Source organism: Pleurodeles waltl, chromosome 10, assembly GCF_031143425.1.
Source record: "Pleurodeles waltl isolate 20211129_DDA chromosome 10, aPleWal1.hap1.20221129, whole genome shotgun sequence".
NCBI classification, from domain to species: Eukaryota; Metazoa; Chordata; class Amphibia; order Caudata; family Salamandridae; genus Pleurodeles; species Pleurodeles waltl.
The window spans coordinates 1082885869-1082911768 of NC_090449.1; the positions used below are offsets into that span (position 1 = coordinate 1082885869).

At 48.6% G+C, this 25900-nt stretch overlaps 1 protein-coding gene across 5 annotated transcripts in view; it reads right to left on the reverse strand.

The window, feature by feature from the left end:
- The window catches only part of FAM13B (family with sequence similarity 13 member B), a 387820-nt gene that overhangs the window by 60196 nt on the left and 301724 nt on the right, over positions 1-25900 (reverse strand). For all 5 annotated transcript variants that reach the window (XM_069212170.1, XM_069212171.1, XM_069212172.1 and 2 more), the window contains one exon: positions 1335-1436. In XM_069212170.1, coding sequence (XP_069068271.1) covers positions 1335-1436 — 102 coding nt within the window. The remainder of the gene's footprint in view (positions 1-1334; positions 1437-25900) is intronic.

Below are 25900 nucleotides of genomic sequence, written 5' to 3' on the forward strand. Positions count from 1 at the left end.
AGTCTTGTACTTACCTGTAAACCGATCTAACATTTCTTCCCCCCAGGAACTGTTTGATTATTGTCAGTAATTCAAAAACTGTATTACTCACCTATTTCAAACAAAGTACTGTTGATACCTGTGTGAAATACGAAACTTTTAAGGTACTAACCTGCAACTTGAATCTTGTGGTTCTAAAAATAAACTAAGAAAATATAATTTTGATATATAAAAACTATTTGACTGGAGTTAAGTCATTGAGTGTGTGCTTCTTCTATTTTCTGTGTGAGTGTGTACAACAAATGCTTTGCACTGCCCTCTGCTAAGCCTAACTGCTTGACCACACTACCACAAAATACAGCATTATTATTATCTACTTTGGCCTCTTTTAAGCCTCTGGGGAACCCCTGGACTCTGTGCACCCTACATCTCACTTTCATATAGTAAATACAGAGCCAACTTCCTACACCAGGTGATCGGTGTGTGGGAATTTCGAACGGCATTGAGGGCAAAACCGAAATGGAGTGCATTCCATCAGCCCTGCATTTCTCAACACTATGTAGAGTAGTAGGCCGGAGGTGGGCGCCGGCGCCCCGAAGTGCAGGCAACCGACTCCCAACGTAGAAATTCTGGTCGAGTGCGTTAGATAGTGAAACCACGAAAGAAATACATTACCATAGCTGAAAGAAAGACAGAAAAGAGTTTGGTATAGACAGAACTCAAGGAATACTGGAGCAAGAGGAATACATGTCTCAACCTGACAGCAGAGAGAAAACAATCCAACAAAGGACCTGATGCCCATGCGCATTATCACGAGAGGGGGAGTCACTCAATCTTGAGACTCTAAAAGATTCTTCGAACAAAAACAACTTGCAACACTCCAAGCCCAACACTAGATGGCGGACTTACGCAAAGCATGTGTATCTACAGCCACACATGCCATTGAACATAAGTTTTTAGATCATTTATTTTTTAAAAAGAGAATAAAAACGTGTAAGACATGAACCCTGCGCCTCAGGAGATGTGGAAACAGAAGTGACATGACAGACATGTGGAATGTTATACAGATAGTCAGCACAGATCCACAAGTGGCTTCCAGCACCAACACTGGGTGCTGGAGACAAGTCATGAGGGTGAGGGCACCTTCCTGAGCCAGTCTAGCACTCGGGAAGAAGGTTCATTCATATAAACAATCTGCAAAACCTAAGATCATCATTTCAAATTCACATCCGAACCCTAAGTTTTTCAATATTTAATGACCAAGAGTGGCAAAACATGGCACACAAACCCTCCTTCACTGCAAAAAGCATAATGCTGCCAGAGCAGAGTGACCATTAATATAGCAAATAACAAACCTTCCGTTTTGTTTAAAGAACTCCTCTTCGAATTCGCGAAGGGTTTTTCGCAGCTTCTTCTTCTCTGCCCTCGCTTTCCAAAGCTGCTCCAACAACTCTGGCCTGAAAACACACATTAAAATGAATGTTAAAAGTTACTCATTTTTTAAGCTGGAGTAAAAACAACACACATTTAATAGCTATATAAAGAACTCACTGTAGTGACAGAAGTCTTCCTAGTGGCATGGTAGAGACACGTACTTCATTTCATTTTGTTTAACCCTTGCTTTGCGAGCACGGTTTCTGCTGAGAATCCCACAAGTTCAAGAGCTTGATGGTTAGTGGTCTGACTGATATCACCCTATAACTTGCCAGATAATCGAACTTAATGTTGGAAACCTGCCGGGTTGCTGCAGAAGACAGAACTGCCCTGACTGACATCCGTGTTAACCTTTTACAAACTGTTTCTATGGGATTCAGATGCTTCATGTGGGTTTTGGAAATATATGGTTATCTGCCCAGAGGGAAATAAAAGATACCTCCATCAAGAAACAATACCAGGTGGACCTACGTTACCAGTTCCATGATGAAACACTCTTGATTAGAAAGTTCTGCTTCCCTGCCTGAGTACCCAACCTTCTGTGACCAATCTGGCGCCCAAGGCCCAGGCCGGCCAGACCTCCCATTGAGCCTTTGTGCCCGCCCCAGCCTCTTTCTGCACTTCTGCCTCTTTGGTGTTATTTTCGCCCTTTGCGCTTTTTCTCACTGTACCGCTTTTCACCCATTGCCCTCTTGCATGCTTTGTCTCCTGCACTCACTCTTTCGTGATCCACTCTTACACCCTCTTGGGTTCCACTCAGTTTTTTGCTTTGTTTGCTGTTCTGTTTTGCTCCCTGCTTTTATGCCCTGTTGCTCTACTGTTTGTTCACTTTTGCCATCATTTTGCTCTTTCTGACCCGGTTTTTGCCGCGTTGTCTCTGTGCACTTTCCTGGCTCTTTCCAACTACTTGCTGCCTCCCTTTCAACCTCTCCCTATGCATCGCCCATTGGATCTCCACTCCTCCCATTTAAACTTCAAAGGTAAGCCCATCTGCACCCAGTACCAGAGCTTCTGGTCCTCCAACTCCACCACTCGGCCCACCCGTGCCCTCTTTCCCAACTCTGTCAGAGCCACCCCTGCTTGGACGTTGGAGCCTTCACCTTTCCCACTTCTCATTCCTCCTACACAACACACACATACCCTCCTGCGACACTCATCACTCAACCCGATCTCAAAACATGGCGCACATCCAGCTGCCTCCTCCTTAGCACACTGTAAGGAAATGCCTCCTTGGCATGGTTACCCCCTGACTTTTTGCCTTTGCTGATGCTATGTTTTGAATTGAAAGTGTGCTGAGGCCTGCTAACCAGGCCCCAGCACCAGTGTTCTTTCCCTAACCTGTACCTTTGTTTCCACAATTGGCACACCCTGGCATCCAGGTAAGTCCCTTGTAACTGGTACCCCTGGTACCAAGGGCCCTGATGCCAGGGAAGGTCTCTAAGGGCTGCAGCATATCTTATGCCACCCTGGGAACCCCTCACTCAGCACAGACACACTGCTTCCCAGATTGTGGGTGCTGGTGAGGACAAAACGAGTAAGTCGACATGGCTCTCCCCTCAGGGTGCCATGCCAACCTCACACTGCCTATGCAGTATAGATAAGTCACCCCTCTAGCAGGCCTTACAGCCCTAAGGCAGGGTGCACTATACCATAGGTGAGGGTACCAGTGCATGAGCACTGTGCCCCTACAATGTCTAAGCCAAACCTTAGACATTGTAAGTGCAGGGTAGCCATAAGAGTATATGGTCTGGGAGTCTGTCAAACACGAACTCCACAGCACCATAATGGCTACACTGAAAACTGGGAAGTTTGGTATCAAACTTCTCAGCACAATAAATGCACACTGATGCCAGTGTACATTTTATTGTAAAATACACCCCAGAGGGCACCTTAGAGGTGCCCCCTGAAACCTTAACCAACTACCTGTGTAGGCTGACTGGTTCCAGCAGCCTGCCACACCCGAGACATGTTGCTGGCCACATGGGGAGAGTGCCTTTGTCACTCTGTGGCTAGTAACAAAGCCTGCACTGGGTGGAGATGCTATCACCTCCCCCTTGCAGGAGCTGTAACACCTGGCGGTGAGCCTCAAAGGCTCACCCCCTTTGTTCCAGCACCACAGGGCATTCCAGCTAGTGGAGATGCCCGCCCCCTCCGGCCACGGCCCCACTTTTGGCGGCAAGGCCGGAGGAGATAATGAGAAAAACAAGGAGGAGTCACTGACCAGTCAGGACAGCCCCTAAGGCAACCTGAGCTGAAGTGACTGACTTTTAGGAATCCTCCATCTTGCAGATGGAGGATCCCCCCCAATAGGGATAGGAATGTGACCCCCCCCCCCCCTTGGAAGGAGACACAAAGAGGGTGTAGCCACCCTCAGGGATAGTAGCCATTGGCTACTTCCCTCCCTGACCTAAACACACCCCTAAATCCTGTATTTAGGAGCTCCCCTGAACCTAGGAAATCAGATTCCTGCAACTTAAGAAGAAGAGGACTGCTGAGCTGAAAAACCCTGCAGAGAAGACGGAGACACCAACTGCTTTGACCCCAGGCCTACCCCCCTGTCTTCCCTCCTTCGGAAGAAAACTGCTCCAGCAACGCTTTCCCCAGGACCAGCGACCTCTGAATGCTCAGAGGACTGCCCTGCTTCAAAAAGACCAAGAAACTCCAGAGAACAGCGGCCCTGTTCAACAAAGACTGCAACTTTGTTTCCAGAGGAGCAGCTTTAAAGACCCCTGCAATCCCCGCAAGAAGCGTGAGACTTGCAACACTGCACCCGGCGACCCCGACTCGACTTGTGGAGAAACAACACTACAGGGTGGACACCCCGGCGACTCCAAGACTGTGAGTAACCAAAGTTGTCCCCCCTGAACCCCCACAGCGACGCCTGCAGAGGGAATCCCGAGGCTCCCCCTGACCGCGACTGTCTGAATCCAAAATCCAGACGCCTGGAAAAGACCCTGCACCCGCAGCCTCCAGGACCTGAAGGATCGGAACTCCAGTGCAGGAGTGACCCCCAGGAGGCCCTCTTCCTTGACCAGGTGGTGGCTACCCCGAGGAGCCCCCCCCTTGCCTGCCTGGATCGCTGAAGAGACCCCTTGGTCTCTCATTGAAACCTATTGAAAACCCGACGTGTGTTTGCACACTGCACCCGGCCGCCCCCGTGCTGCTAAGGGTGTACTTTCTGTGCTGACTTGTGTCCCCCCCGGTGCCCTACAAAACCCCCCTGGTCTGCCCTCCGAAGACACGGGTACTTACCTGCTGGCAGACTGGAACCGGGGCACCCCCTTCTCCATTGAAGCCTATGTGTTTTGGGCACCACTTTGACCTCTGCACCTGACCGGCCCTGAGCTGTTGGTGTGGTAACTTTGGGGTTGCTCTGAACCCCCAACGGTGGGCTACCTTGGACCCCAATTTGAACCCCGTAGGTGGTTTACTTACCTGCAAGAACTAACATTAACTTACCTCCCCCAGGAACTGTGAAAATTGCACTGTGTCCACTTTTAAAATAGCTATATGTGTTTTATGTAAAAAGTATATATGCTATTGTGATTATTCAAAGTTCCTAAAGTACTTACCTGCAATACCTTTCAAATGAGATATTACATGAAGAAATTGAACCTGTGGTTCTTAAAATAAACTAAGAAAAGATATCTTTCTAAACAAAAACCTATTGGCCTGGAATTGTCTCTGAGTGTGTGTTCCTCATTTATTGCCTGTGTGTATGTACAACAAATGCTTAACACTACTCCTTTGATAAGCCTACTGCTCGACCACACTACCACAAAATAGAGCATTAGTATTCTCTTTTTGCCACTATCTTACCTCTAAGGGGAACCCTTGGACTCTGTGCATGCTATTCCTTACTTTGAAATAGCACATACAGAGCCAACTTCCTACACACACCATCGAAGTCTGGGACCTCTTGGATGATCCCCCACCCGGCCTGCTCTCCTGCAAACAAACCTGGCACAGATCCGCAAAGGACCCAGACATACCCATTGCCATTGTCACTGCCCTGGCTATAGAATTACCAAATACACCAGAGCCCGAGGCTTGGAGTTGGACGAGCCATAACACTGTGAAACAACAACTCCACTACCATCTACGCCGACTCAAAAAACTAGCGAAAACATCTCGCATTCAAAATCAACATCCTCAAAAGTGAAGCCCTCTATCGACCACCTGGGCAGAGAACCGGCTTAAGCCCCACACTCATGTACCTTGTAGGAAGTTGGCTCTGTATATATTATCTCAAATTGAGAGATAGTGGGCACAGAGTCCAAGGGTTCCCCTTAGAGGTTGATAGTGGCAAAATTAGATAATTCTAATGCTCTAGTTTGTGGTAGTGTGGTCGAGCAGTAGGCTTATCAGAGGGTAGTGTTAAGCATTTGTTGTACACACACAGGCAATAAATAAGGAACACACACTCAAAGACTTTACTCCAGGCCAATAGGTTTTTATATAGAAAAATATTTTTCTTAATTTATTTTAGAACCACAAGATTCAGAATGTAGGTAAGTACATAAATTGTAAGGTACTTCACACAGGTAAGTATAGAACTTTGAATTAAAGCAGTAGCATACACAGTTTTGGCAAAAATGGCAATAAGCTATTTTAAAAGTGGACACTGCAAAAATCAACACTTCCTGGGGGAGGTAAGTATTTGTTAGTTTCTCAGGTAAGTAAAGCACTTTCAAGTTGAGTATCCTGAACATAGGCATCCCACTGTTGGCGGTTCAAGGCAACCCCAAAGTTACCACACCGGCAGCTCAGGGCCGGTCATGTGCAAGAGGTGCCCAGAACACATAGGCAGGCGCCTATAGGGAACAGGGGTGCTCCGGTTTCAGTCTGCTAGCAGGTAAGTACCTGCGTCCTCGGGGAGCAGACCAGGGGAGTTTTGTAGTGCACGGGGGTCCCAAACAGGCACCCAAAATTAACCCTCAGCCGCACAGGGGCGGCCAGGTGCAGTGTGCAAACAAGGCATCAGATTTTGTATTGAAATCAATGGAGGGTCCCGGGGGTCACTCTGACTATGCAGGCAGGGCACAGGGGGGCTCCTCGGACCAGCCACCAACTGGGCTAGGGTGAGGGCCGCTTGCTGGTCACTCCTGCACTGATAGGTGGTTCCTCTCGGTCCTGGGGGCTGCGAGTGCAGTGCTTGGTCCAGGCGTCAGGTTCCTTTGTTACCAGGCAGTCGAGGTCAGGGGGAGCCTCTGGATCGTCTCTGCAGGGGGTGCAAGGAGGTCGACTCAGGGTGTCCACATCGTTGGAGTCGCCTGTGAGTCCTCTCTGTGGTGCTGGTTGTCCTGAACTCCAGCCGGGGGCGTTGGTGCAGAGTGTGAAGGCTCACGCTTCCGGAGTGAGGCGAGAGTCTCTTTAACGCTGGTTTCTTGTTGCTGTTTTTGGACAGTGCCTCTGTCCTTGGGAGGTTCTTGGTCCTTTAGGTGCAGGTCAGTCCTCTGAGTTCTCAGAGGTTGCTGGTCCCGCGGGATGCTTCGCTGTGCAGGTTCTTTGAGTCAGGAGAGAGGCCGGTAGGGCTGGGGCCAAGTCAGTTGCTGTCTCAGTCGTCTCTGCGGGGCTTTCAGGTCAGTAGTCCTTCTTTCTTCAAGTTGCAGGAATCTGATTTTCTGGGTTCAGGGTCACACCTAAATACTCAATTTAGGGGGGTGTTTAGGTCTGGGGGGCAGCAGGGGGGCAGTAGGCAATGCCTACTGCCCTTGAGGGTGGCTACACCCTCATTGTGCCTCCTCCCTGTGGGGAGGGGGGCACATCCCCAATCCTATTGGGGGGAATCCTCCAAAACAAGATGAAGGATTTTCCAAGGAGGGGGGTCACTTCAGCTCTGGTCACCTTAGGGGTGGACCTGGCTGAGGGGGTGGTGACTCCTTGTTTTTCTCATTATCTTTCCGGACTTGCCGTCAAAAGTGGGGGCTGTGCCCAGGGGGCGGGCATCTACACTAGCTTGAGTGCCCTGGGGCATTGTAACACGAAGCTTGAGCCTCTGAGGCTCACCGCCAGGTGTTACAGGTCCTGCAGGTGGGAGGTGTGAAGCACCTCCACCCAGTGCAGGCTTTGTTTCTGTCCTCAGAGAGCACAAAGGCTCTCACCCCAGGGGGTCAGAAACTCGTCTCTCAGCAGCAGGCTGGCACAGACCAGTCAGTCCGGCACTGAAGGATTGGGTAAAATACAGGGGGCATCTCTAAGATGCCCTCTGTGTGCACTGTTTAATAAATCCAGAACTGGCATCAGTGTGGGTTTATTATTCTGAGAAGTTTGATACCAAACTTCCCAGTGTTCAGTGTAGCCATTATGGAACTGTCGAGTTCATTTTGACAAACTCCCAGACCATATACTTAGTATGGCCACACTGTACTTACAATGTCTAAGAATAGACTTAGACACTGTAGGGGCATATTTCTCATGCAGCTATGCCCTCACCTGTGGTATAGTGCACCCTGCCTTAGGGCTGTAAGGCCTGCTAGAGGGGTGACTTACCTATGCCACAGGCACTATTTTGTGTGCATGGCACCTTGAGGGGGATGCCACGTCGACTTTGCCTTTTTCTCCCCACCAACACACACAATCTGCAATGGCAGTGTGCATGTGTTAGGTGAGGGGTCCCTAAGGGTGGCACAACATATGCTGCAGCCCTTAGGGACCTTCCCTGGTTACAGGGCCCTTGGTACCACTGATACCTTTTAGAAGGGACTTATCTGTGTGCTAGGGGTGTGCCAATTGTGGAGACAATAGTACATTTTAGGTGAAAGAACACTGGTGCTGGGGCCTGGTTAGCAGGGTCCCAGCACACTTCTCAGTCAAGTCAACATCCATATCAGGCAAAAAGTAGGGGGTAACTGCAACAGGGAGCCATTTTCCTACACACGTCATCACACTGTGGATGCTAAAAGCTATATCTTCAATCCTGCTTGACGGACCTGATGGATACCAATATCCTAGATCACCTCAGGATCCTGGGCCTCACTCCAGTTAATGGCCCCCACCCACTCAGAGGGCAACCGCCTTGATTTAATCTTCACCAACATCACAGAAGAAAACCCATGTCTATTACTTGGACAGACCACAACCTCACCAAATTTAACATCCAACTACCCAACCAGGCTATAACAGCCAATTTCCAGACGACCTGCAGGCAATGCTCAAAATCTCAAATGACAACTGGAACTCAGAACGTGTCAACAACAACCCCTGCCACAAGCTTAACCCACACCATCTCCGACTGCATCGACTCCCTGGCACAGTTCAAACCAAATCTAAACCCAGGAACACGACTCAGGCTTGCGGGTAAATTAAAGCCCATCGCCTGACGAAACACCCCTGAAAACAACTAGAGTGACAATGGTGCCTCACATGTGAAACTACAGACAGCCTCTTCAAGTCAGCCCTTAGAACGTAACAACAAAGCCTCCAAAGCGCCGAACACCTAGTCCCTTTCATTCTGCATAGGGAGTGGTGACAACTCCAAACACATTTTCACCATCAGGGTTCACATATGTGTCACATGCTCCTCAGTTATCACCTCCTTGCAGGACCTATGCAACAAACACTCAATCCACAGTCAAGACGATCTATCATAACTATGTCCCCCAACTGGATACTGCATCCTTCGACCTCCACAAAACAGTGTACTGCACTTCGTCAGGCCCCCAGACGATCTGGTAGTAAGAAATCACCTCCACGGAAACTGCCAACATCATGCAATCTATCAAATGCAGAGCTCCCTTAGACCCCTGCCCACACTACCGCTTCTGAAAAGGACAGGACCCCATCTGCTCGCTGCTAGCTACCATGTTTAGGAAAGTGCCCCTACAAGCAAGGTAAAATAGTCTAATTGTTTACAACTGGCACACACTTTAACAGCCCTGTAAGTCCCTCGTAAATGGTACCCCTGGCACCTAGAACATGGATACTCAACTAAGGGCTGCAGCGTGTATTTGGCCACCCTATGAACCACCAAACAAAATGCATGCAGACTGCCATTGCAGGCTGCATGACATGGTGCAAACAATGTGTGAAAACACAACATAGCACACTCACTGTGTGCCATGCCGGAGTCACTGCGTATGATCTATGGAAGTCAACTCTACAGCAGACCTCAAAGCCCTCAGGCATTAGAATACATGTGAGGACATGTCTGCATGAGCAGATATGCCCCTGTGCTGTCTAGCTCAATTACCAATTATTACAAGTGAACAGGGAAGCCATCTTAAGGTATGTACTCGAAACCAATCCTTACAACTTACCCAGCTACATAATGGCCTCACTGAAACACAGAGTTTTTGGTATCAAGCACCTTGTCTTAAAAAAAAAAAAAACATACTGATGCCAACCCTATGAAGACATGCACCCAGAGGGCATCTTAGAAACCTATCAGGCCCTTCGTGTGCTGGTTGACTGGTATCGATCAGTCTGCCACTACAAACATATTTCTGACCCCTGGAGGTGAGAGCCGGCGATTTCAGAGGTAAAAAACAACACCTACCCCGGAGGAAGGTTGTAGGAAAGTATCCTCTTTCTTGGCATGGTTAACCCCATTTTCTGCCTGTTTTCAGTACGTTGACTGTGTCTAATGGGATCTTGCTAACCAGGACCCCAGTAGCTTCTCTCTCTCATGTAATTGTACCTTTTTCCTCCCACAACTGGCATCCTTGTCTCCCCATATAAGTCCCTAGTATATGGTCCCTAGGTACCCAGGGCATTGGGGTTCCAGGGAATCCCTATGGGCTGCAGCAGTTATTCTGCCACCCATAGGGAGCCCATGCAAAGGGTTCTGCAGGCCTGCCATTCTAGCCTGCGTGAAATGGGTGCATTCACCCATTTTCACTACAGGTCACTGCACCAGGTCACTGTAAAGCACCCCTATGGTAGGCCCTCTCAGCCCAGAGGGCAGGGTGCAGGTACCTGTGTGTGAGGGCACCCCTGTACTAGCGGAAGTGCCCCCAAAACTCCAGATCCATTTTCCTGGACTTTGTGAGTGTGGGGCGCCATTTTACGTGTGTACTGGTCCAGCTAAATAAGGGTTAACTCTGAACCTGGGCAGGTTTGGAATCAAACATGTCGGAATCATACCCGAATGCTGTTGCAAGTATTGGAAGTAAGATTCCATGCATGCTTAGAGGGCCCCCTGCATTGCTACCACCAGTGTTATAGGGTTTTCCGGGCAGCCCAGCTGCTGCCACACCTCAGACGGGTTTCTGCGCTCCCGCTGCTTGATCTGATAAAGCCCAGGAAGGCAGAACAAAGGATTTCCTTTGGGAGAGAGGGGTAACACCTTCTCCCTTTGGAAATAGGTGTGACTGGCTTAGGAGGGGGGGCCTCCCCAAGCCACTGGTTTGCTTTGAAGGGCGCATTTGGTGCCCTCCGTGCATAAACCAGTCCACACCGGTTCAGGGACCTTCAGTCCCTGCTCTGGTGCTAAACTGGACAATGGAAAGGTGAGGGACCACTCCCCTGTCCATCACCACCCCCAGGAGTGGTGCCCAGGGCTCCTCCACAGGGTCCCTGGGTTCTGCCATCTTGGATTCCAAGGTTGGCAGGGAACTCTGGGAGCATCTGAGTGGCCAGGCCAGGCAGGTGACGTCAGAAGCACCCTCTGATAGGTAGTTACTTGGTTAGGTGACCAAGCCCCCTCTTTGGGCTATTTAGAATCTTCCTCTGGGATGGGACCTCAGATTCAGCTTGCAAGATTCCAGCATGACTCCTCTGCAATCTCTGCTTCAGATTCTGACCTCAGGAACAGCGACTGGACACTCCAGGAACCTACAAGCTGCAGATCCACGAGGAAAACTGTAAGGAAATGCCTCCTTGGCATGGTTACCCCTGACTTTTTGCCTTTGCTGATGCTAAGTTATGATTTGAAAGTGTGCTGAAACCCTGCTAACCAGGCCCCAGCACCAGTGTTATTTCCCTAAACTGTACCTTTGTCTCCACAAGTGGCACAACCCTGGCACCCAGGTAAGTCCTTTGTAATTGGTACCCCTGGTACCAAGGGCCATGATGCTAGGGAAGGTCTGTAAGGGCGGCAGCATGTCTTATGCCACCATGGGGACCCCTCACTCAGCCCATGCACACTGCTTCACAGCTTGTGTGTGCTGGTGGGGAGAAAATGACTAAGTTGACATGACACTCCCCTCAGAGTGCCATGCCAACCTCACACTTTCTGTGGCATAGGTAAGTCACCCCTCTAGCAGGCCTTACAGCCCTAAGGCAGGGTGCACTATACCACAGGTGAGGGCATATGTGCATGAGCACTATGCCCCTACAGTGTCTAAGCAAAACCTTAGACATTGTAAGTGCAGGGTAGCCATAAGAGTATATGGTCTGGGAGTTTGTCAAACACGAACTCCACAGTTCCACAATGGCTACACTGAAAACTGGGAAGTTTGGTATCAAACTTCTCAGCACAATAAATGCACACTGATGCCAGAGTTGAATTTATTGTAAAATACACCCACAGGGCATCTTAGAGATGCCCCCCTGAAAACATACCCGACTTCCAGTGTAGGCTGACTAGTTTTTGCTAGCCTGCCACACACCAGACATGTTGCTGGCCACATGGGGAGAGTGCCTTTGTCACTCTGTGGCTAGTAACAAAGCCTGAACTGGGTGGAGGTGCTTCTCGCCTCCCCCTGCAGGAGCTGTAACACCTGGCGGTGAGCCTCAAAGGCTCACCCCCTTTGTTACAGCGCCCCCGGGCATTCCAGCTAGTGGAGATGCCCACCCCCTCCGGCGACTGCCCCCACTTTTGTCGGCAAGGCTGAAGGAGATAATAAGAAAAACAAGGAGGAGTCACCCACCAGTCAGGACAGCCCCTAAGGTGTCCTGAGGTGAGGTGACTGACTTTTAGAAATCCTCCATCTTGTGGATGGAGGAGTCCCCCAATAGGATTAGGGATGTGCCCCACTCACCACAGGGAGGAGGCACAAAGAGGGTGTAGCCACCCTCAATGACAGTAGCCATTGGCTACTGCCCTCCCAGACCTAAACACACCCCTAGATTCAGTATTTAGAGGTCCCCAGAACCTAGGAAACTAGATTCCTGCAACCTTAACAAGAAGGACTGCTGACCTGAAGCCCTGCAGTGAAGACGGAGATGACAACTGCTTTGGCCCCAGCCCTACCAGCCTGTCTCCCAACTTCGAAGAAACCTGCAACAGCGATGCATCCAACAGGGACCAGCGACCTCTGAAGCCTCAGAGGACTGCCCTGCAACCAAGGACCAAGAAACTCCAGTGAACAGCGGCCCTGTTCAACAATCTGCAACTTTCTTGCAACAAACAAACAACTTTAAAGACTTCACGTTTCGCGCCGGAAGCATGAGACTTTCCACTCTGCACCGGACGCCCCCGGCTCGACCTGCGGAAAACCAACACTTCAAGGAGGACTCCCCAGCGACTGCAAGCCCGTGAGTAGCCAGAGACAACCCCCCCTGAGCCTCTACAGCGACGCCTGCGGAGGAAATCCAGAGGCTCCCCCTGACCATGACTCCCTGTAACAAGGGACCCGACGCCTGGAACCAACACTTCACCCGCAGTCTCCAGGACATGAAGGAACTGAATTTCAATGCAGGAGCGAACACCAGGCGACCCTCTGCCTAACCCAGGTGGTGGCTACCCCGAGGATCCCCCCCTGTGCCTGCCTGCATCATTGAAGAGACCCCCAGGTCTCCCCATTACTTTCTATCTAAAACCCGACGCCTGTTTGCACTCTGCACTCAGCTGCCCCTGTGCTGCTGAGGGTGTACTTTCTGTGCCTGCCTGTCCCCCCCCCCCCCCACCGGTGCCCTACAAAACCCCCATGGTCTGCCCTCCGAGAACGCAGGTACTTACCTGCTGGCAGACTGGAACCGGGGCACCCCTGTTCTCCATTGAAGCCTATGTGTTCTGGGCACCTCTTTGACCTCTGCACCTGACCGGCCCTGAGCTGCTGGTGTGGTAACTTTGGGGTTGCCTTGAACCCCCAACGGTAGGCAACCTTGGACTCAACTTTGAACCCTGTAAGTGTTTTACTTACCTGTGAACTTAACAATTACTTACCTCCCCCAGGAACTGTTGATTTTTGCAGTGTCCACTTTTAAAATACCTTATTGCCATTTATGTCAAAACTGTACATGCTATTGTGATTATTCAAAATTCCTAGAATACCTGAGTGAAATACCTTTCATTTGAAGTATTACTTGTAAACCTTGAACCTGTGGTTCTTAAAGTAAACTAAGAAAAGAGATTTCTATATAAAAAACTATTGGCCTGGAGTAATTCTTTTGAGTGTGTGTTCCTCATTTATTGCCTGTGTGTGTACAACAAATGCTTAACACTACCCTCTGATAAGCCTACTGCTCGACCACACTACCATAAAATAGAGCATTAGAATTCTCTCTTTTTGCCACTATCTTACCTCTAAGAGAAACGCTTGGACTCTGTGCATGCTATTTCTTACTTTGAAATAGTATATACAGAGCCAACTTCCTACAAACACTCTTCTGCAACATTGTATCTGGAACTCCTGCCAGCTTTGCAGCATTTCCCCGGCTGTGCAACCTCAGAAGACTGCAACTCTTCAGCCTGCACAAGCAGGAATCTCTCTTGGGGTGAAGGCATCACTCCCCTGGAACTACAGGTACCTGGCTGCATCGATGACCAGCTTCGTGGATCTGCCCTCATCCTGAGTGGTGTGGGTCCTGCATCACAGGTGATGGTCCAGAGAGTCTCCCATGGTCCTCTCTACCACCTGTTGCACTTTGGTGGTGGCAAGCCCTTTGCTCTCCACGCAAGACTGCACCCCGTGCACCGCGTTCTTTGCAGCTGCCAAGGCTTCTTGCTTCACCTCCAAGGGTAACGTTACGCGACGTCTAGCTCCCGCCCCCAGCACTCCCTCCTGAAACTCCTGGGCCTCTGCGTGGTCCTCCGGCGAGCCAACTTCTGTGGTGCTGCTTGGGCTGCTTCAACGACTTCTGTGTCCTTGTCCTGTGGGTGCTGCCTCTCCTCCTGTGGGCCTTCAGTGATGCAGAGGGTCCCCTGAGACGCCCCCTCCTGCGTAGAGTTCTCCTGGGCCTTGCTGGTCCCCGGCAGCACCTCTTTTCCTCAAACCGCAAATTTGCCTTTGCCAAGGCTTGTTGGTGGAAATCCTTCACCGAAACTGTAAGGAAATGCCTCCTTGGCATGGTTACCCCCTGACTTTTTGCCTTTGCTGATGCTATGTTTTGAATTGAAAGTGTGCTGAGGCCTGCTAACCAGGCCCCAGCACCAGTGTTCTTTCCCTAACCTGTACTTTTGATTCCACAATTGGCACACCCTGGCATCCAGATAAGTCCCTTGTAACTGGTACCCCTGGTACCAAGGGCCCTGATGCCAGGGAAGGTCTCTAAGGGCTGCAGCATGTATTATGCCACCCTAGAGCCCCCTCACTCAGCACAGACACACTGCTTACCAGCTTGTGTGTGCTAGTGAGAACAAAATGAGTAAGTCGACATGGCACTCCCCTCAGGGTGCCATGCCAGCCTCTCACTGCCTATGCAGTATAGGTAAGACACCCCTCTAGCAGGCCTTACAGCCCTAAGGCAGGGTGCACTATACCATAGGTGAGGGTACCAGTGCATGAGCACTGTGCCCCTACAGTGTCTAAGCAAAACCTTAGACATTGTAAGTGCAGGGTAGCCATAAGAGTATATGGTCTGGGAGTCTGTTTTACACGAACCCCACAGCACCATAATGGCTACACTGAAAACTGGGAAGTTTGGTATCAAACTTCTCAGCACAATAAATACACACTGATGCCAGTGTACATTTTATTGTAAAATACACCACAGAGGGCACCTTAGAGGTGACCCCTGAAACTTAACCGACTGTCTGTGTAGGCTGACTAGTTCCAGCAGCCTGCCACACTAGAGACATGTTGCTGGCCTCATGGGGAGAGTGCCTTTGTCACTCTGAGGCCAGTAACAAAGCCTGCACTGGGTGGAGATGCTAACACCTCCCCCAGGCAGGAGCTGTAACACCTGGCGGTGAGCCTCAAAGGCTCACCCCTTTGTCACAGCACCGCAGGACACTCCAGCTAGTGGAGTTGCCCGCCCCCTCCGGCCCCGGCCCGCAAGGCCGGAGAAAATAATGAGAATAACAAGGAGGAGTCACTGGCCAGTCAGGACAGCCCCTAAGGTGTCCTGAGCTGAGGTGACTCTAACTTTTAGAAATTCTCCATCTTGCAGATGGAGGATTCCCCCAATAGGGTTAGGATTGTGACCCCCTCCCCTTGGGAGGAGGCACGAAGAGGGTGTACCCACCCTCAGGGCTAGTAGCCATTGGCTACTGACCCCCCAGACCTAAACACGCCCTTAAATTTAGTATTTAAGGGCTACCCTGAACCCTAGAAAATTAGATTCCTGCAACAACAAGAAGGACTGCCTAGCTGAAAACCCCTGCAGAGGAAGACCAGAAGACAACAACTGCCTTGGCTCCAGAAACTCACCGGCCTGTCTCCTGCCTTCCAAAGAACTCTGCTCCAGCGACGCCTTCCAAAGGGACCAGCGACCTCTGAATCCTCCGAGGACTGCCCTGCTTCGACGACGACAAGAAACTCCCGAGGACAGCGGACCTGCTCCAAAAAGACTGCAACTTTATCCAAAGGAGCAGCTTTAAAGAACCCTGCGATCTCCCCGCAAGAAGCGTGAGACTTGCAACACTGCACCCGGCGACCCCGACTCGGCTGGTGGAGAACCAACACCTCAGGGAGGACCCCCGGACTACTCTACGACTGTGAGTACCAAAACCTGTCCCCCCTGAGCCCCCACAGCGCCGCCTGCAGAGGGAATCCCGAGGCTTCCCCTGACCGCGACTCTCTGAAACCTAAGTCCCGACGCCTGGAAAAGACCCTGCACCCGCAGCCCCCAGGACCTGAAGGACCGGACTTTCACTGCAGAAGTGACCCCCAGGAGTCCCTCTCCCTTGCCCAAGTGGAGGTTTCCCCGAGGAAGCCCCCCCTTGCCTGCCTGCAGCGCTGAAGAGATCCCTTGATCTCTCATTGACTTCCATTGCGAACCCGACGCTTGTTCTAACACTGCACCCGGCCGCCCCCGCGCCGCTGAGGGTGAAATTTCTGTGTGGGCTTGTGTCCCCCCCGGTGCCCTACAAAACCCCCCTGGTCTGCCCTCCGAAGACGCGGGTACTTACCTGCAAGCAGACCGGAACCGGGGCACCCCCTTCTCTCCATTGAAGCCTATGTGTTTTGGGCACCACTTTGAACTCTGCACCTGACCGGCCCTGAGCTGCTGGTGTGGTAACTTTGGGGTTGCTCTGAACCCCCAACGGTGGGCTACCTTGGACCAAGAACTGAACCCTGTAAGTGTCTTACTTACCTGGTAAAACTAACAAAAACTTACCTCCCCCAGGAACTGTGAAAATTGCACTAAGTGTCCACTTTTAAAATAGCTATTTGTGAATAACTTGAAAAGTATACATGCAATTGAAATGATTCAAAGTTCCTAATGTACTTACCTGCAATACCTTTCAAACAAGATATTACATGTTAAATTTGAACCTGTGGTTCTTAAAATAAACTAAGAAAAGATATTTTTCTATACAAAACCTATTGGCTGGATTTGTCTCTGAGTGTGTGTACCTCATTTATTGTCTATGTGTATGTACAACAAATGCTTAACACTACTCCTTGGATAAGCCTACTGCTCGACCACACTACCACAAAATAGAGCATTAGTATTATCTCTTTTTACCACTATTTTACCTCTAAGGGGAACCCTTGGACTCTGTGCATGCTATTCCTTACTTTGAAATAGCACATACAGAGCCAACTTCCTACATTGGTGGCAGCGGTGGGATACAAGACTTTGCATTTGCTGGACTACTCAGCCAATACCTGATCACACGACAAATTCCAAAATTGTCATTAGAAATTGATTTTTGCAATTTGAAAAGTTTTCTAAATTCTTTAAAGTCCTGCTAGGGTCTTGTGTTAGTCCCTGTTAGCATTTCTTTTAGAATTTAAAAGTTTGTTAAAAGTTTGAATTAGATTCTAGAACCAGTTTTAGTTTCTTAAAAAGTATTCCAACTTTTAGAAGCATAATGTCTAGCACAGATGTGAATGTGGTGGAACTCGACACCACACCTTACCTCCATCTACAGATGAGAGAGCTAAGGTCACTCTGTAAGCTAAAGAAAATAGCAATGGGCTCCAAACCTACCAAAGTACAGCTCCAGGAGCTTTTGGCAGAGTTTGAGAAGGCCAACCCCTCTGAGAGTGGCAACACAGAGGATGAAGATAGTGACTTGGAGGAAAATTCCCCCCTACCAGTCCTATTTAGGGAGAGCAGGGCCTCTCAAGCCCTGACTCCACAAATAATAGTCAGAGATGATGGTTCCCTCACAGGAGGGACCAACAACTCTGAAATCACTGAGGATAACTCCAGTGAAGAGGACATCCAGTTAGCCAGGATGGCCAAAAGATTGGCTTTGGAAAGACAGATCCTAGCCATAGAAAGGGAAAGACAAGAGATGGGCCTAGGACCCATCAATGGTGGCAGCAACATAAATAGGGTCAGAGATTCTCCTGACATGTTGAAAATCCCTAAAGGGATTGTAACTAAATATGAAGATGGTGATGACATCACCAAATGGTTCACAGCTTTTGAGAGGGCTTGTGTAACCAGAAAAGTGAACAAATCTCACTGGGGTGCTCTCCTTTGGGAAATGTTCACAGGAAAGTGTAGGGATAGACTCCTCACACTCTCTGGAAAAGATGCAGAATCTTATGACCTCATGAAGGGTACCCTGATTGAGGGCTTTGGATTCTCCACTGAGGAGTATAGGATTAGATTCAGGGGGGCTCAAAAATCCTCGAGCCAGACCTGGGTTGACTTTGTAGACTACTCAGTAAAAACACTAGATGGTTGGATTCAAGGCAGTGGTGTAAGTAATTATGATGGGCTGTACAATTTATTTGTGAAAGAACACCTATTAAGTAATTGTTTCAATGATAAACTGCATCAGCATCTGGTGGACCTAGGACCAATTTCTCCCCAAGAATTGGGAAAGAAGGCGGACCATTGGGTCAAGACTAGGGTGTCCAAAACTTCCACAGGAGGTGACCAAAAGAAAGGGGTCACAAAACCTCCCCAGGGGAAGGGTGGTGAGACAGCCAAAAATAAAAATAGTAAAGAGTCTTCTACAGGCCCCCAAAAACCTGCACAGGAGGGTGGGCCCAGAACCTCTTCACAAAACAATCCTGGGTACAAGGGTAAAAACTTTGATCCCAAAAAGGCCTGGTGTCGTAGCTGTAATCAGCCTGGACACCAAACTGGAGACAAGGCCTGTCCCAAGAAAGGTTCCACTCCAAACTCCAATCCAGGTAACACTGGAATGGCTAGTCTCCAAGTGGGATCAACAGTGTGCCCAGAGCAAATCAGGGTCCACACTGAAGCTACTCTAGTCTCTGAGGGTGGGGTGGATTTAGCCACACTAGCTGCCTGGCCGCCTAACATGCAAAAATACAGGCAGCAGCTCTTTATTAATGGGACAAGTGTAGAGGGCCTGAGGGATACAGGTGCCAGTGTCACCATGGTGACAGAGAAACTGGTTTCCCCTGGCCAATACCTGACTGGAAAAACCTATACAGTCACCAACGCTGACAATCAGACTAAAGCACATCCCATGGCAATGGTAACTTTAGAATGGGGAGGGGTCAATGGCCTGAAACAGGTGGTGGTCTCCTCAAACATCCCAGTAGACTGTCTGCTTGGAAATGACCTGGAGTCCTCAGCATGGGCTGAGGTAGAACTAAAAACCCATGCAGCCATGCTGGGTATCCCTGAACTGGTGTGTGTAAAAACCAGAGCACAATGCAAGGCACAGGGTGAAAAAGTAGAGCTGGAGTCTGGAAGAAAGGCCCAGCCTACCAAGAGAAAAGGAAAGTCAGGTGGGAAACCAACTGCAACACAGTCAGAAAAAGAGAACCTCTCTTCTCAGGAAGAAGTTCTGCCCTCTGAGGGAACTGAGCCTTTGGAGCTTGAACCTTATCAGGTTGAGCTCTTAGGCCCAGGGGGACCCTCAAGGGAGGAGCTGTGTAAGGGACAAGAAACCTGTCCCTCTCTTGAAGGCCTTAGGCAGCAAGCTGCTGAAGAGTCCAAGGGCAAGAAAAATGGAACACATAGGGTCTATTGGGAAGATGGACTCCTGTACACTGAGGCCAGAGACCCCAAACCTGGTGCCACTAGGAGAGTGGTAGTGCCTCAGTCGTTCAGAGAGTTTATTCTGACCTTAGCCCATGATATTCCCCTTGCTGGGCATTTGGGACAAACCAAGACGTGGGAGAGGTTAGTCAACCACTTCTACTGGCCCAATATGTCCCAGAAGGTTAAGGAGTTTTGCCTCTCCTGCCCCACCTGTCAAGCCAGTGGTAAGACAGGTGGGCACCCAAAGGCCCCCCTCATTCCACTTCCAGTGGTGGGGGTCCCCTTTGAAAGAGTGGGTGTGGACATAGTTGGTCCACTAGAACCTCCCACAGCCTCAGGAAATATGTATATCCTAGTAGTAGTGGATCATGCTACTAGGTATCCTGAAGCTATTCCCCTTAGGTCAACTACTGCCCCTGCAGTAGCCAAGGCCCTCATTGGTATCTTTACCAGAGTGGGTTTCCCTAAGGAGGTGGTGTCTGACAGAGGTACCAACTTCATGTCAGCATACCTAAAACACATGTGGAATGAGTGTGGGGTGACTTACAAATTCACTACACCATACCATCCACAAACTAATGGCTTAGTTGAGAGATTCAACAAGACCTTAAAAGGCATGATCATGGGGCTCCCAGAAAAGCTCAAAAGGAGATGGGATGTCCTCTTGCCATGTCTGCTTTTCGCTTACAGAGAAGTGCCACAGAAGGGAGTAGGATTCTCACCCTTTGAACTTCTGTTTGGTCACCCTGTAAGGGGACCACTTGCTCTTGTTAAAGAAGGCTGGGAGAGACCTCTTCATGAGCCTAAACAAGACATAGTGGACTATGTACTTGGCCTTCGCTCAAGGATGGCAGAGTACATGGAAAAGGCAAGTAAAAACCTTGAGGCCAGCCAACAACTCCAGAAGTTGTGGTATGACCAAAAGGCTGCACTGGTTGAATTTCAACCAGGGCAGAAAGTCTGGGTTCTGGAGCCTGTGGCTCCCAGGGCACTCCAGGACAAATGGAGTGGCCCTTACCCAGTACTTGAAAGGAAGAGTCAGGTCACCTACCTGGTGGACCTGGGCACAAGCAGGAGCCCCAAGAGGGTGATCCATGTGAACCGCCTTAAGCTCTTCCATGACAGGGCTGATGTAAATCTGTTGATGGTAACAGATGAGGATCAGGAGGCAGAGAGTGAACCTCTCCCTGATCTTCTGTCATCAGACCCAAAAGATGGCTCAGTAGATGGAGTGATCTACTCAGACACCCTCTCTGGCCAACAGCAAGCTGATTGTAGGAGAGTCCTACAACAGTTTCCTGAACTCTTCTCCCTAACCCCTGGTCAGACACACCTGTGTACCCATGATGTGGACACAGGAGACAGCATGCATGTCAAAAACAAAATTTTTAGACAGTCTGACCATGTTAAGGAAAGCATCAAGGTGGAAGTCCACAAGATGTTGGAATTGGGAGTAATTGAGCGCTCTGACAGCCCCTGGGCTAGCCCAGTGGTCTTAGTCCCCAAACCTCACACCAAAGATGGAAAGAAAGAGATGAGGTTTTGTGTGGACTACAGAGGGCTCAACTCTGTCACCAAGACAGACGCCCATCCAATTCCTAGAGCTGATGAGCTCATAGACAAATTAGGTGCTGCCAAATTCTTAAGTACCTTTGACTTGACAGCAGGGTACTGGCAAATAAAAATGGCACCTGGAGCAAAAGAGAAAACAGCATTCTCCACACCTGATGGGCATTATCAGTTTACTGTTTTGCCCTTTGGTTTAAAGAATGCCCCTGCCACCTTCCAAAGGTTGGTGAATCAAGTCCTTGCTGGTTTGGAGTCCTTTAGCACAGCTTATCTTGATGATATTGCTGTCTTTAGCTCCACCTGGCAGGATCACCTGGTCCACCTGAAGAAGGTTTTGAAGGCTCTGCAATCTGCAGGCCTCTCTATCAAGGCATCCAAATGCCAGATAGGGCAGGGAATGAAAATGTCACTTACCCAGTGTACATCTGTTCGTGGCATTAGTCGCTGCAGATTCACATGTTTGGCACAGTCCGCTGCCTGGTGTTGGGCTCGGAGTATTACAAGTTGTTTTTCTTCGAAGAAGTCTTTTTGGTCACGGGACCGAAGGACTCCTCCCTCTTTGGCTCCATTGCGCATGGGCGTCGACTCCGTCTTAGATTGTTTTCCCCGCAGAGGGTGAGGATGGAGTTGTTTGGTATAAATAGTGCCCATGCAATGGAGTGAATATGTATGTATGATAAGAGTTTCTAATAATTATTTACAAATGTTCAGATGTTTAAGGTTTATGATCTACTTCTAAACGGCTACAGGCTTCCCGGGGAGGTGGGAGGGTACATGTGAATCTGCAGCGACTAATGCCACGAACAGATGTACACTGGGTAAGTGACATTTTCAGTTCGATGGCATATGTTGCTGCAGATACACATGTTTGGCATAGACTATAAAGCAGTTACCTCCCCTAAAAGCGGTGGTTTAGCCTGTAGGAGTTGAAGTAGTTTGGAATAATGTTCTTAGTACAGCTTGGCCCACTGTAGCTTGTTGTGCATTTAACGTATGAGGCGTAGACCAGGTTGCAGCCTTACATATTTCGCTCATAGGAATGTTTCCTAGAAAGGCCATTGTAGCACCTTTCTTTCTGGTTGAGTGTGCCTTTGGTGTAATAGGCAATTCTCTTTTGGCTTTAAGATAGCATGTTTGAATGCATCTGACTATCCATCTAGCAATGCCTTGTTTAGAGATTGGATTTCCTATGTGTGGTTTTTGAAAAGCTATGAACAGTTGTTTTGTTTTCCTGATTAGCTTTGTTCTGTCAATGTAATACATTAGTGCTCTTTTGATGTCTAATGTATGTAGTGCCCTTTCAGCCACAGAATTTGGTTGTGGGAAGAACACTGGCAATTCTACTGTTTGATTTAAATGGAATGGTGAGATTACTTTTGGCAGAAATTTTGGATTTGTTCTTAGAACTATTTTATTGTTGTGTATTTGAATAAATGGTTCTTGTATGGTAAATGCCTGTATTTCACTTACTCTTCTGAGGGATGTGATTGCAATGAGAAATGCGACCTTCCAGGTTAGATATTGCATTTCACAGGAATGCATGGGTTCGAAAGGGGGACCCATGAGTCTTGTTAAGACGATGTTAAGGTTCCATGAAGGAACTGGTGGTGTTCTTGGTGGTATAATTCTTTTTAGCCCTTCCATGAATGCTCTAATAACTGGTATTCTAAATAGAGACGATGAATGAGTAGTTTGTAGGTAAGCAGATATAGCTGCGAGGTGTATTTTTATAGATGAAAAAGCGAGATTTGCTTTTTGCAAATGTAGTAAGTATCCTACTATGTCTTTAGTAGAGGCATGTACTGGTTGTATTTGATTGGCATGGCAGTAGTAAACAAATCTTTTCCACTTAGATGCATAGCAGTGTCTAGTGGAAGGTTTTCTAGCTTGTTTTATGACCTCCATGCATTCTTGTGTGAGGTCCAAGTGTCCGAATTCTAGGATTTCAGGAGCCAAATTGCCAGATTCAATGATGCTGGGTTTGGATGTCTGATCTGTTGTTTGTGTTGTGTTAACAGATCTGGTCTGTTGGGTAGTTTGACATGCGGTACTAGTGAAAGGTCTAGTAGAGTTGTATACCAAGGTTGTCTTGCCCATGTGGGTGCTATCAGTATGAGTTTGAGTTGGTTTTGACTCAACTTGTTTACTAGATATGGAAGGAGAGGGAGAGGGGGAAAAGCGTACGCAAATATCCCTGACCAATTCATCCATAGAGCATTGCCTTGTGATTCGCGGTGTGGGTACCTGGATGCGAAGTTTTGGCATTTTGAGTTTTCTTTTGTTGCGAACAAATCTATCTGGGGTGTTCCCCAAATTTGAAAGTACTTGTTCAGAACTTGGGGGTGAATTTCCCATTCGTGGACTTGTTGGTGGTCTCGCGAAAGGTTGTCTGCTAGTTGGTTTTGTATTCCTGGAATAAATTGTGCTATTAGGCGAATGTTGTTGTGAATCGCCCACTGCCAAATTTTTTGTGTTAGGAGGCACAATTGTGTTGAGTGTGTTCCTCCTTGTTTGTTTAGATAATACATTGTTGTCATGTTGTCTGTTTTGACAAGAATGTATTTGTGTGTTATTATGGGTTGGAAGGCTTTTAACGCTAGAAATACTGCCAACAGTTCTAGGTAATTGATATGAAGTTTTGTTTCGTGTATATCCCATTGTCCTTGAATGCTGTGGTGATTGAGGTGTGCTCCCCACCCTGTCATGGAAGCATCTGTTGTTATAACGTATTGAGGCACTGGGTCCTGAAATGTCCGCCCTTTGTTTAAATTTTTGCTGTTCCACCATAGAAGCGAGAGGTATGTTTGGCGGTCTACCAACACCAGATTTTGAAGTTGACCCTGTGCCTGTGACCATTGTGATGCTAGACACTGTTGTAAGGGTCGCATGTGTAGTCTTGCGTTTGGGACAATGGCTATGCATGATGACATCATGCCTAGAAGTTTTAGCGCAAATTTTGCTTGTATCTTTTGGTTTGGAAACATAGCACTTATTAGCTTGTGGAATGCCTGCACTCTTTGTGGACTTGGAGTGGCAATTCCTTTTGATGTGTTGATGGTTGCTCCTAGATATTGTTGTGTTTGACACGGTTCTAGGTGTGATTTTGTGTAGTTGATGGAAAACCCCAGTTTGTGAAGGGTTTGTATGACAAAGGTGGTGTCGTTTGCGCATTTTTTTACTGTGTTGGTTTTGATTAGCCAGTCGTCTAGGTAAGGGAACACATGTATCTGTTGTCTCCTGATGTGTGCTGCTACTACTGCTAGACATTTTGTGAACACTCTTGGTGCAGTTGTTATTCCGAATGGCAACACCTTGAATTGGTAATGTATTCCTTTGAATACGAACCGTAGGTACTTTCTGTGAGAAGGGTGTATTGGTATATGAAAGTACGCATCCTTTAGGTCTAATGTGGTCATGTAATCTTGCTGTTTGAGCAGTGGAATGATGTCTTGTAGTGTGACCATGTGAAAATGGTCCGATATGATGTAGGTATTTAGTGTCCTGAGATCTAATATTGGTCTCAATGTTTCGTCTTTTTTTGGAATTAGAAAGTACAGGGAGTAAACTCCTGTGTTTTTTTGTTGTACTGGTACTAGTTCTATTGCATCCTTTTGCAGTAGTGCTTGAACTTCTAGTCCTAAAAGTTCTAAATGATGTTGTGACATTTTGCGTGTTTTGGGGGGGATGTTTGGTGGGAAGTTGTGGAATTCTATGCAATAGCCATGTTGGATTATTGCTAATACCCAATTGTCTGTTGTAATTTGTTGCCAAGATTGGTAGAATTGGCTTAGTCTTCCCCCCACTGGTGTTGAGTGAAGGGGTTGCGTGACTTGAAAGTCACTGTTTAGGTGGAGGTGTTTTTGGAGTCTGGAATCTTCCCCTACTCCTTGGGAATTGACCCCCCCGATATCCCCTGAAACCACCCCTTTGGAAGGAACCCTGATATGGTGTGGTTCTTGATTGTTGGCTGGTGGTGTCTGTGGGTTGGCCACGAAACCCCCCTCTAAATGGAGTTTTTCTGAAAGAGCCTCTGCTCTGCGGGGAGTAGAGTGCGCCCATGGCTTTGGCCGTGTCTGTGTCCTTTTTAAGTTTTTCAATGGCTGTATCCACTTCCGAGCCAAACAGTTGTTTCTCGTTGAAGGGCATATTAAGGACAGCCTGCTGGATTTCAGGTTTGAAGCCTGAAGTGCGTAGCCAAGCGTGTCTCCTTATGGTGACAGCAGTGTTGACTGTTCTTGCTGCAGTATCGGCTGCGTCTAGTGAAGAGCGGATTTGATTGTTTGAGATCGTTTGTCCCTCTTCCACTATTTGCTGCGCCCTTTTTTGGTATTCCTGGGGAAGATGGTCTACGAGAAGTTGCATCTCGTCCCAGTGTGCGCGGTCATATCTGGCCAGCAGCGCTTGTGAATTTGCGATGCGCCACTGGTTGGCTGCCTGTGACGCCACTCTTTTCCCTGCCGCGTCAAATTTTCGGCTTTCTTTGTCCGGAGGTGGGGCGTCGCCAGATGTATGTGAATTTGCTCTTTTGCGAGCTGCCCCTACTACCACAGAGTCGGGTGGTAACTGCGAAGTAATAAACACTGGGTCTGTGGGTGGTGGTTTGTATTTCTTATCCACCCTTGGGGTGATGGCTCTTGATTTTACGGGCTCCTCAAAAATTTGTTTTGCGTGCCGTAACATCCCTGGTAGCATTGGGAGACATTGATATTGGCTATGTGTAGCCGAGAGG